Genomic DNA, 12,756 nt, shown 5'->3' with positions numbered 1-12,756 from the left:
AGTGTACTGGGGATGCTCAGACGTGAGTCCCAGGCACTCCACACCACTGGAGTCAAGCTAGCCGGGCTGATGAGAGGTGTTACCTCGAAACCGGGCCGGTCCTCGGATGCTTGATTCCGTTCTGGGAAGGACATGGCTTTTGTAGTTCGGACTGGACTGTTCCCATGGGGCACAGGGTCAGCGCTGATTTGCATATCGCCATTGTCTAACCCAGGGTGGTGTGGAGTGGAAAAACGATGGATTTGGGCCCAGATCTTTGGACTGGGGTGAATGTGTGACATTGATCCACATTCTGTCCATCACTGTTGTGTTTGCAATTACCGCTCTAAGTGTACTGGGGATGCTCAGACGTGAGTCCCAGGCACTCCACACCACTGGAGTCAAGCTAGCCGGGCTGATGAGAGGTGTTACCTCGAAACCGGGCCGGTCCTCGGATGCTTGATTCCGTTCTGGGAAGGACATGGCTTTTGTAGTTCGGACTGGACTGTTCCCATGGGGCACAGGGTCAGCGCTGATTTGCATATCGCCATTGTCTAACCCAGGGTGGTGTGGAGTGGAAAAGCGATGGATTTGGGCCCAGATCTTTGGACTGGGGTGAATGTGTGACATTGATCCACATTCTGTCCATCACTGTTGTGTTTGCAATTACCGCTCTAAGTGTACTGGGGATGCTCAGACGTGAGTCCCAGGCACTCCACACCACTGGAGTCAAGCTAGCCGGGCTGATGAGAGGTGTTACCTCGAAACCGGGCCGGTCCTCGGATGCTTGATTCTGTTCTGGGAAGGACATGGCTTTTGTAGTTCGGACTGGACTGTTCCCATGGGGCACAGGGTCAGCGCTGATTTGCATATCGCCATTGTCTAACCCAGGGTGGTGTGGAGTGGAAAAACGATGGATTTGGGCCCAGATCTTTGGACTGGGGTGAATGTGTGACATTGATCCACATTCTGTCCATCACTGTTGTGTTTGCAATTACCGCTCTAAGTGTACTGGGGATGCTCAGACGTGAGTCCCAGGCACTCCACACCACTGGAGTCAAGCTAGCCGGGCTGATGAGAGGTGTTACCTCGAAACCGGGCCGGTCCTCGGATGCTTGATTCCGTTCTGGGAAGGACATGGCTTTTGTAGTTCGGACTGGACTGTTCCCATGGGGCACAGGGTCAGCGCTGATTTGCATATCGCCATTGTCTAACCCAGGGTGGTGTGGAGTGGCAAAACGATGGATTTGGGCCCAGATCTTTGGACTGGGGTGAATGTGTGACATTGATCCACATTCTGTCCATCACTGTTGTGTTTGCAATTACCGCTCTAGTTATCAATTCAGCTCTCCGTCTTCACATTCCTAAGCTAACGAACCGCATAAACAGCTTCAGCTATAGTCTAGTCTTTCTGTCTCCATGTAAGAGAATTACTGTATTAATATTCATAGAAGATTTATAGCACACACAATACATTTAGAATATATGCATGCACCAGCCTTAGTGTCAAGTAGCCTTTGCCCTGATAACTTTTAGATTCTATCAACATGTACTCCAAACACCAGATACCAGATATGCTATAGGTACATGTCGTCCTGACATCGCAGACTTTAGTCTCCTCTTCTAGTGCAGAAGTCATAGCCCCCAGTTCTCCCCGGTAACACGTCATGGCCCGTTTTCCGCGCACCACTAGGTTAAAGGTTCCAGCTGCTCAGGTAGCCCCCTCTATGTATCCACCCACTTTATGACACTTCTGTGACGTTCTCATCACATGTCTACGTGCACGCCCTGTGCACGACTTCTTTTCACGCCCATGTGTTCTTATCTTACGCTTGTCACTTGTTACGCCTACTGTATGTAATGTAATTGTGATGTTTTACTATATATACCTTGTACTGTTAATGAGACGTTGCAGCTGCCTTCCTTGCCATTCTATTTCAGGCTGTTCCGATCCTGTCCCTTCCCTTATGCCTGAATAAAGCCCGTTCGACTCAGATACATCGGATCCTGCCTCTTATTTATTTGAGCTATCTGTTTTATTAATGTATTCAAAAATAGTACCGGTAATTAATTATTTATTTACCACACAGGGAAGAGATAAGGCAAATCATTTGACAGTACTTTGAAATAAATCAAAGATCAGTCTCTTCCTTGGCATTCCTTTGGGAAGCCTTGAAATGTGTGGCTCGAGAGGAATGCATATCAAAGGGGAAACTAATATTTCACTCAATCTGAACAAGATTAGCCAGCCTTGAAAAAACAATCTAACTGCTAGCGTCTAAGTATACCTACCCAAACACATTCCTTGGGCACTTGTGTGCATTCAGGACACACTAAAAGAATTCAAAGACATGGCTGAGATTTTTATTTTCTTGGAAAATACGCTTAAGCCATCAGATATGGGGTGGGGACAGACCTGACAGAAAAGGAGAAGCTAATTGGGCTTCATCATATATCATGCAGATAACATGGGAAGAAGGTAGTGTTGACCATCAACCCTCAAAAGTTCTTGATGCATTAAAAAAAAATCTTCTTAGATGCACAAGCATCTCGATAAGGCTACATGCGTATAGCTTGGCTTCAGATAGCCTCTGTATGAAGAGCACTAGAGCTCTAATGTTAATGTTCTCCGAGAAGACAGCCTACTGATAGACGTGGAAAGAGTACACTGGTGAGTTTGCTCCGATTTTGAAGGGAGTATTAGAGAAGTCATTTGAAAGGGGGTGCCTCATGCCGACAATGAGGGAAGCCATCGTCATCATTGTCCTTGATTAACATGGACCGCATGACTAGAGGTACAATTTTCCTAATCAGCCGTTATCTCTGATGCCGGTATTGGAGCTACCAAATCAGTTGGGTTTCATCCTGGGAGGAGTATTGTGAACAACTTACATCCATGGTACTGTGGTATTCACTCACACACAAAACTGACCCTGAAGTTGAGACAGTAGCAGTCTTTTTAGACACTGCTAAAGCCTTCGACTCTACAGAATGGTCCTATATATTTGCAGTGCTTGAAAGAATGGGATTGTGTGATGCTCTGGTGAATTGGATTAAACTCCACTACAGTTCCATCTCCATCAAAGTCAGGGTTATTAATCTTATATCTGCCCATATAGATTTAGGCAGGCCTACATGTCAGTGTTTTCCCATCCCCATTTCCCATCCCCAGTGGATCCTATTGATAATGCCCCCCAAGGAATTTCATCAAACACTTACAGAGTAGGCGGGTGGAGGATTTTACTATAGAGATATGCTCCTGGTTAAGATTCACAGGCACAACCTTAACCCCATTGTGGAGAGACAATTGGCTTTAGTAGGTGGTTTAGCCTCTCCATAAACTATTCAAAATCCCTCAAGATCCCAGTTACCAAAGTCGCCCCCTCTCCTTCTTTGGAATATACAATTAGGTGGCACACAGATTCTCTCAGATAGTTAGAAATGTGTTTTCTCGCCGATTTGGAGACCATTTTAAGGGCATAATTATAGCATATGAATGACCACCCTCGCTGTTTGGTGAATAGATGGATAAAGCTACCTTTGTCATTGGCTGGCAGGCTGGTGCTGATAAAGATAGTCATATTGCTGAAACTTTTAAATCTATTTCAAAACATATCTATCAAGCGCACTAAAGTATTCCTCATGCTGCTTAACTCCCTACTAATAAGCTTACTAAGACGAACAAACAACCATATATCAACTGGGATGCAATGTTGCTTCTGTGTGAAAAAAGGGAGTTTGCAGTCCCTAATATGGAACTGTATTACCAGATAGCCCAGGCCCAATATGCCCATCACTAGTTTCACAACACCACATCTAGATATCGAGGTCGGCAACTCCACCATTCTCCCTTCAAAGATGTAAAGGTGTGATTTCTGTTCCCTCCCAGTCGGCCATTTAAAGATGTACGTAGAGTGAATTGTACTAGATGGACATTGGCTAGACGGGCCAAGTACTGCAGTACAGACCAGGTATAATCTCCCCACTTTCCTCTGCTTAGTAACATGAGCATAGAGATGAACTGTGAACCCGGCACAATTAAAATACGTAAAGATAAGTTGTTCAAGTAGATTGGAGATTTGTTTGCGGATAAAAACGTTAACATTCTCACGCTTTTTGCATGAGTTACCAAATAATTGAAGCCAGTATTCTGCTCTGTAGTTCACTTAGCGAGCTATATCCCGAGATGCGAGTGGACCTGGAGGAATGGGACTGCCTTACCACGATCATCACAACCCCTCTCCCTATTAGACTCTTCTCTTATGCACATACTTGCAGATTATACCAGTTTTATTACAAGAGGGTCTGTCGACTTGAGTAGTTATCTAACTGAATCATAGTGGGCTTATAGTTGCCAAAATGTGATGTCCTCTAATGGGGGGAATAGAATCCAACATTATACATTTTTACACTGTACCTACCAAATCCCCCAATATATGATGCACTACTGAGTTGTCAGCTTGTCAAATTGCTAGCGGTGCTTGTCAACCGATGCTATGTGTTGCACCTGACATTGGAATGTCCACATATACCCAAGTTCTGGAAGCAGTTATTTGAGGCTGCTCAAAAGATGTTAAGAGAAACCGGAGTTCACTCCATCTGTTGCTCTGTTGGGATATGTGAAAAAGGCAGGAAAAGGGAATAGAAAACCTCTGGCACTGATTCTTGTGCTGGGTAGGCGCAGGTTTGTGATGTAGGCCATGTAAAAGTCATCAAAATTTAAAGATTAGCTCATGGATCTTACGGATTAACTGAAAATGTCGGAGATATATGCTGCTACACTTCTGCAATCCTCTTGACTTAGAGGAATCTGTGGCCCTCTACAGTCCTATTTGAAATTGATGACATGTTGTACTACTGTCTGAGTTAAAGTTATAATGTATTTTAGATTCCTTCTGCATCACAGAGTATCAAGGAGAACTGATTAACCAACTGCACATTTTCAGGAACCAATTTGAGGATAACATTCAATTTGCCTTTTGAGCTGTCAAAGCCTCAAGTAAAGAGGATGTTAGACACATTAAACATGTTTGTGGGTGGAGGAAGAAAAAGATGGCCCAAAGAGAACCCATCAAAGACAGATTGTATTTTACTAGTTGGCAACAAATATATCTTTCAATATACTGCGAGCAATAAGATCATTCATTGAACTGTATCTCCACATGACTATCGCTGTAGGTGAAGATCAAACTTGCTAACTTTAACATCTCTTCATCGGCTGTCAACTGTTCTTTGAAAATAAATTGAATAACGTTTTGTCTTTCAGATTACAAAAGATTTTGATAGCACTGATCAATCTTTAGTTAAATTCTAGGTAGACTTTGGAAATGCTATGCTGTTGACCTGACTACGTCTACGCTTGTGCTCCTATGAGTCCCTCTCCATGTTGTACCTGGATCAAGTCAAGAACATAATTTATGAAGGCAGGTTTACTGGTCCCCCCTGAAGGTCAGGCTGTTATTTACTGCTGTGTTTGGGTGTGTAAAGCTGTGCATCTATATTTTCATTTTTATCTGGGTGACACAGTATCAGGTGTTTGCAGTTTATCCAATACTGAAAAAAAAAGTTCCAACTTTGTAAATTCCTTTGGCTTAACAAAATCTGAAACTGTGTTATATATACTGATCTAGAGCACTGGAATTTTACTTTAATAAGGCTGTGATGAATTCGACTTTGCAGGGCCAGTGAGGATCTCTAAATTTGGAGGGAAGTAGTACATCAGGGTGCCAGACGCAATGTTCTCTGCTGTCCTGACAGGGTACTGTGTGCCAAGCACTGGATTAGGCCCTACGTTTCTGTCCTTCTAAAGAATTTAACAAAGTTCAATACTGCTTAGAAATTAATAAATAGGGGCCTGATTGGGAGTTTGGTGGTTAGGTTAGGCCTTATTACAAGTGCATTATCTCCTATGGCACTTGTAATAAGGCGGACAGGATATCGGTCACCTTTGAAATGGAGTAGCCCATCCGCAAAACTCTAAATCAGGCCCGAAGACTGCTGAGCATGAAAATAACTGTTTCCTGTTCTAAATGGCAGCCTAAGGAAACTGCAGAGTCTGATAGTTCCATAAAATCCTCAGAAGGACAGCCACAAAGTACAAAACCCCAGGATCTGAGCATACTGAAGCCAGACACTAGTATGCAGGACGCATTTTACTACCAGAAGTTCACCAACTAACTACAAAAAGAGCACTGTGGCAAATCACTTACATGGGTAGCAACTCTAGAATAATATCATTTAGAATGACAGTTTTGCAGGGTTCATCCCATGCAGGTATATTCTCACAATAAGTAACTAGTTCCTTGTCTGGGGGCGGAGCTAGCTCGCAACCAAGATGGCTGCTTGAGCCGAGAGCTCCTCCGTCCCGGGAACAATCCTGCATTTATCCTGCGTGTCATCGCGCCTACACTGACCCTGAGCTACTGGTCTGTGCCCTGGGGCTGCTGTCCCTACGACATTGCCTGCGCAGGCACGTCCTCCATTGTAGGGATTGGTGTCCAACCGCCACCCCAACGGTCTCCTTGAGCCTGTCGGATGTGGCGGTATTCCCACCTGACATATTCGCTCCTACCCCTGGGACTATAAACCGGTGGTCGGACATATGCCTTAAATGTAAGGCACACCGCCAACGACGACCTGTCAGTGGCAGCCGCGGCCGGCAGTGGGAGTAAATGCAGGGCGGTGACGTGGGGAGGGGCAGGGTGGGGGGTAGTAATGTATGGATTATGGAGTTTTACAGGAGTCAGAAAATTTTGCTGATTCACCATAATGCAACTTGCCATAATAAACGTACCAATCTTAAATCACAAAACTTTTTTTTACAAAATATAAACCCTGAAAAATATACTGCTTCTTCACAATATTATTTGCGTTTTTCAGCAGATTTAGACTTGAAAAGGGTGAATCATATATTTATCACAAATTTCACAATTAAACGAACTTCTGCAACAAAGATTTTTTTAACATAATTTCTTTAGTACAGGAATACATACATTTTTCCCATGAGTCATTTTTTTCATAAATTTTTTTGTTTGCAACTGGGGTGACGGATTCTTTTGGGCGCATGAGATTGATTATAAACCTAAATTTGCTTGTAAGAAAATTGGAGAATTGAATTAGGGTGAACTACTGCTGAAGAGCGACATGGGGGACATTAAAGTCTACCATCTATGTCATTTCTTCACTTCTTTTTAACAGTTTAACTTCGGAGGTAAAACACTGATGTTTTCGAACATTAATGGTTTCTGTGCAGGTAATGACACAGATCCGTCACTTACTTACCTAACTTTTCACAGATAAGAATTACAAATATCTTACAATCAGTTCATGCAAGAATTCATTTTTTATTTTTTACCTATGGCACTCCCAGACGTCCCATGAGAGCTACATCCGTTACATCCAGAGCCTAAAGAACTGAACTCTGCAGAGCCGCTGCCTGATCTCGCCGACCCCGTTCCTGACTGAGAGTCTTCTTGCATCAAGAGGTCAAGCAGTTCGATGGAAGCAGAACGGCTGTCGTTGTTACCATGCTCATCAGCAGCATTAACCTGCAAGCCAAAAATTAATATTAATAGTCACTTCTGGCAGTTTCAGAAGTTCAATTTAAGGTGGCAGTTGAGAGGCTTAAGATTTTTTTTTTTAAGTTGGTCGTTATTAAAAATGTCTTATGTGTGCTCCACGTTACAAAGCACAAAGAACAGTTGATGGACAGAATGCTGAACAATGTCATGCATTCACCCCAGTACAGAGATCTGGGCCTAAATCCATCATTTTTTTGCTCACCATGCCATTCCAGTTTGGACCCAGCCATATGCAAATCAGCCGCGACCCTGCGCTCAATGGAAACAGTCCAGCCCCAACTGCCAGGCCAGGTCCTCCCTAGACTGGAAACAAGCATCCTAGGACCGGTTTCAGGCTTCCAGCCCTCATCAGCGAGGATAGCTTGACTCCAGTGGCCAGGCAGTTCGGTCTGGACTGTTCCCATGAGGCACAGGGTCAAAACTGATTTGCATATGGCTGGGTTCAAACTGGGGTTGCGTAGTGGGCAAAAGAACCATTGATTTAACCCAGATCTTTTGACTGGGGGAGAATATTTGCATTGTCAGCATTCCGTCCATCATTTGTTTGCTGTACCACGTTACAAAAAGCATGCATTCAGGATGTTAAAACATAACGGACAGTACATAATTTCTAGTTATGATTTAGGAGGTGGGGTGTGGTTACCACAGCACGCCTACAGAACCCAGTGACACATAACAGACTCAAGAACAAAGTTAATCAAAAATCTTCAAGGAATACACCAGATTATTGGATTAACTCGTTTTATGCAGAGATCCCTGAATAATCACAGGTCACAAAATCCAGCCCTGGTAAGAAGGTTTAGTGGGCTATGTCTTCAATGCAAAGACCTGCATGGAACCTGAAAACCAGATCTTTGATTATAGGCAGGTTTGTAACTCAACCTTTAGTCACTCGAAAGCTAATACAATGAGTGCTTTTAAATTGCACATTGGTAAATACATATTAGTAACTTTCAAGAAAAACCCAATTGGGTTGGTCCTGCTTGCCACATACACAGTTTTAATCTGTGTAATTCCACATGTGTTTCTAGGTATCTTTCCTACACACTGAGCATGGGAAAGTAAAATGCTTCAATATCTAAGTTGTGTTTTGATTTACCTTTCGCTCAGCCAAAATGCGAAGCGATACATGGCGTGTTTCTTTGGTTCCTTTCATTGGCTGCTTAGGCTGGAAGCAAGGAGTGACCATGTCAAACGATGCTGCCTTTGACATATTTCATCTTCCTCCCGACAGGACCAAGAAAATACATACTGTGCCTTAGGGGAGATATTTGGGTGGAGTCTGGGGAAAAAAGTCTCATCTCTCGTGCTCCGACCACTCTGGTTCCTGAAGGCTGCTGGCCAGCCCACACAGAGAAACCTCTGGCACCCCTTAGCCCTATGTGTCTCGGTGTAGAAACACTGACCGCAGTAGGAGCATAGGAACAGTTGCCAAAACAACGATACTGGTCTCCACCTAATGTCAGTATTGGGCATCAGAAAAACTACCACCGATGGAATTATGACATAAAAAAATATCATACCTAGAAGCCATACATTGTAAAACCAATTGATTTGGAACCTGCTGCTTTTGTTTGCCGTCCTCATCTTTATTCACTTGGGGATTCAGCCTGCTGCCTCTCTCTCTGAAGTCCTTACTATAAAACCAATGCAGTTCTGGCTAGCTGCCAGCCTGTTGCTATATGTGACCCAGTGTTCTAGTCTGCTGTTGATGTCTGCTACTCTCAGCTTAATGGCATGGGTCTCTGACCAGTAACTAGTGTGTGGCGGAACCGCAGTTTGCCCGTGAGGTCTGCAGATGAGGTGGGTCTCCACTGCACTGTGATATCAATCCTATCTAGCACTGGCTCTTTTTGTGTATGTTATCCATCTAAATGCCAGTACATGGGGCTGTGCACAGTAATATGTGTGTGGTCTTCCTGATAAATATTAATATTAAGCCTTACAAATCAGGACACAGAGTAGAGAAAGTAGGGACAGAGGTCTTCAAGGGCATTGTGCCCAGTCCCTTAAAAGACTAGAGGTCAATGACGTAGCGAATATCACACTGGGGATCGACATCCGAGACCACTCTCTCTGCCAACAATGCTGGGAGCAGCACCACATATATTTAGAAAGTTTTCTATTACAATAGAAGAAATTACATATTTGGTTGCAAAATACTAACAGGTTCTCCTGCAAATCATTCAGAGAAAACCGCCTTTGCTAACTTCCTTTCCTAACTTTTCCTTAGTGACTTGGAAGTTTCTGAAAAAGGGTGATTGCAATTCACAGTGCTAACTGACATACACTTCACATTCACACATAGGGCCGTATTTCGATGCCCGTCATTGTGTCGGAAACAGGATCGCCCGACAATGAGTCGGTGGTCCTGCTCCCCAAATTAGGATGTGACCGCCTTCACGGCAGTCGGAAAGTGATTATTTCCTATTGCTGCTTGTGCTGCGGGCTGCAGCACAAGCAGCAATAGGAAATATACACTTTTTAAACATCCAAGCAACAGGCACCATGCAGTGCCTCCCAGGCCACATAGCGGAGGCTGCGGTGGCCCTTCTAGGCGCCCCAAAGTCCATTTCTGACAGCCTTCCTATGGCAGTCGGACCACCATAAAAACCCTGTCTGAAAGGGATATCGTAATCCTTACAGCGGTCCCTGAGCAGGCACCGCCCCTATTGTAGGGTATTACATTCCGACTGATGATCGGACAGACTCCTTGAGCCCATCTGAAGTGTTGGTCGGACCCTTCGCCCCTGCCTCCGACCGCCCACATCATAATGCAGTGGTTGGACCACGGGACTAGATGTCGGTTTGACCGCAACAGGTGGCCTGTCTGTTGCGATCCGTCCGACATAGTAATGAGACCCCATGTGTATTGTTACTTTGTACCTGTAATGTTATCAGCCTTTATATGTACTGGGTTTGCAAATGGAAACTTCTTTTGTATAACCAGCAACATCTTTTCCAATAACCTAGAAGCAAACAGTATACTGGATGACTTCAAGAACATGAGCCATTCCTGGTTTCTGTCTTTTTACTTACAGTTTTATTTTCCACATGTGCTTCATCTTCAGGCACCTCTTGATGCTCCACAGACATGGGTAGTTCTTCCTGAAGAAGATCCAGCTGCAATGGGGAGCTGCTCCTTGAGTTGCTAAACAAAGGGGGTTCCTTGTCCGGGACAACCAGCTGATCATCAGGCAGCATCGGTGACGAGACTTGTGATGGTGGAGCCATAACACCTGTTGTAACTTGTAATGGCATGCTGGCTGGTGGGACGGGCACAGCAGCGAACGAATAGGAAGAGGAGCAAGGATAATGTGAAGTGATAAGTGTCTGAGGCATCTGACTGCCCATGTGAGAATACATGGGGTAATTTGGGAGCATGACTGCCATGACAGGACCCATGTAAGGTGCTTGGAATGCCGGGAAGGAGTGCAAATTGTAGGACATGGTTGACTGAGTTCTGGGTTCCTGCCCAACAGAAGAAGTTGCACATTCTCCTGATACTGAAGTAATCGATGAAACTGGAAAACCAGGTACTGGGTACGCTGGTGGATTTAGGATCGTCATGGGCTGGGGGAAGGGCACGTTAGAAGAGTTTGGCTGCGAGACCTCAGATGATGGCCATGATTGTTGGACAGCTCCCATTTTTTTCACATGTGGTTGATGCTTTTGATTGGAGCCACTGCTGTCAGATGATTCCTGAGGTTTTTGGCGCTTTTGCTTTCCACGCTTTCCGTGTTTTTTCCCTTTTCTTCCTCCAGCAGGTTTGATCTGTTTAGACGATTGATCACCTATTGAGCATAAACAAAATTCGTTGTCATAACACCACATATGGCCATAGACAAGGAGCAAACATTGCTTAAATATAAACTATAAAGTGTTATAAAGTAATTCGCAAAGTTGTCAGCACTATAAAGGAATTTGCAAAGTTGTTTTTTGATTGATCCTAAAAGTCTTCAGACAATAATATAAATCCATGATATCACACTAAAATAGTAGGCGGCTCCCAGGCCAAAAGCAAAGTCTTGATAAATAAATACACCAGTAACATTTATAATATTTGACACAGTCGTACGGAACCGTGTTTGCATGTCAGTGTGTCACGCATAGCTCCTTTACAAATTGCAATCACAAATGGGCTTGGGAACAGAGCTCGGTTTTTCAAGCTCCAGTTAATTATTTAAAAGAAATAAAAAAAAGTGTTTGCAGGCCCGGACTATGGTGCACTATGCAAAGAGATTTTTGGTGCGAGGATTCGAGTCGCCACCCTCGCATCAAAATACTTCCACCACGAAATATTGAACCTCCAATGTGAATAACCTTCGAACTCATTTCTATCAGGTCCCTTTCTGCAGATGTTCCAGATTTTGGGACCATTGGAGAGTTGTTTTCCACTGCAAATTACCACCTACTTGAAGCAGTGGATAAAATGCAGATGGGGGCGTTGCTCATGATGATGGTTATTGACGATGGTCTACGGGGTCAGGGGGCTGCCCCCCTTCCGTGTGCAGTTAGAAGTGCAGTTTAGGGTTGGGCTCTGCAGCTCCCTATATACCCATCAGCTCCTCCTCCAGGGACAGGTCTGATGTTTCCAGGCACAGAATTATGAGTGGGCAGATTGCAGACCTGGTAATATCAGGCTACTCATAATGTCAGGCAGAGGTGTGCTTCTCTGTGCCTCTCCTAATAAGGGGTGTTTACAGGGGCGTAACACAGGCCCCTGCAGGGGGACAATCAAACCTCCAGGGGGCCCCAACGCTTCAAGGAGGCCCAATTCATCTCAAAGCCAAGGAATATCTGTGAGATGTGAGAGACGTGGAGGCCTATCATCACCCTCTGCAGGGGAGACCCATCATTTTGTATCACCACACTGGCTGCTCAGAAAACAATAGATTAAATTCTGAAAGTGGCAACATTTATCAGTTGTTGAGTCCTAACTGGATTTGTGTCTCGAAGCTATTACATGTTTTCAAAGGTCAGGAATAGCCCTCCATTCTGACTGTATGAAGTAACTTTTGTATTAGTATAGCACAATTTACAAAGGTCCAGTGAAAAAATGTAAAACCTGAATCCCTTTGACTACTTATACATGTGGTAGAAATATCTCACGTTTTGTAAGTCAAATTTTGTTTTGACATATTTTAATGTGGATTCATCAGAGCAATTATCACACGGAAAGAATCACCCCAAAATT

At 44.2% G+C, this 12,756-nt stretch overlaps 1 protein-coding gene across 2 annotated transcripts in view; it reads right to left on the bottom strand.

The window, feature by feature from the left end:
* PER3 (period circadian regulator 3) overlaps positions 1-12,756 on the bottom strand; it is a 361,451-nt gene that overhangs the window by 50,353 nt on the left and 298,342 nt on the right. For both annotated transcript variants that reach the window (XM_078642926.1, XM_078642925.1), the window contains 2 exons: positions 10,599-11,353; positions 7,334-7,526 (listed from right to left, as the gene is read on the bottom strand). In XM_078642926.1, coding sequence (XP_078499052.1) covers positions 7,334-7,526; positions 10,599-11,353 — 948 coding nt within the window. The remainder of the gene's footprint in view (positions 1-7,333; positions 7,527-10,598; positions 11,354-12,756) is intronic.

Source organism: Lissotriton helveticus, chromosome 5_1 (genome assembly GCF_964261635.1).
Source record: "Lissotriton helveticus chromosome 5_1, aLisHel1.1, whole genome shotgun sequence".
NCBI lineage: Eukaryota > Metazoa > Chordata > Amphibia > Caudata > Salamandridae > Lissotriton > Lissotriton helveticus.
This window is presented reverse-complemented; position numbering and strand designations above follow the sequence as displayed.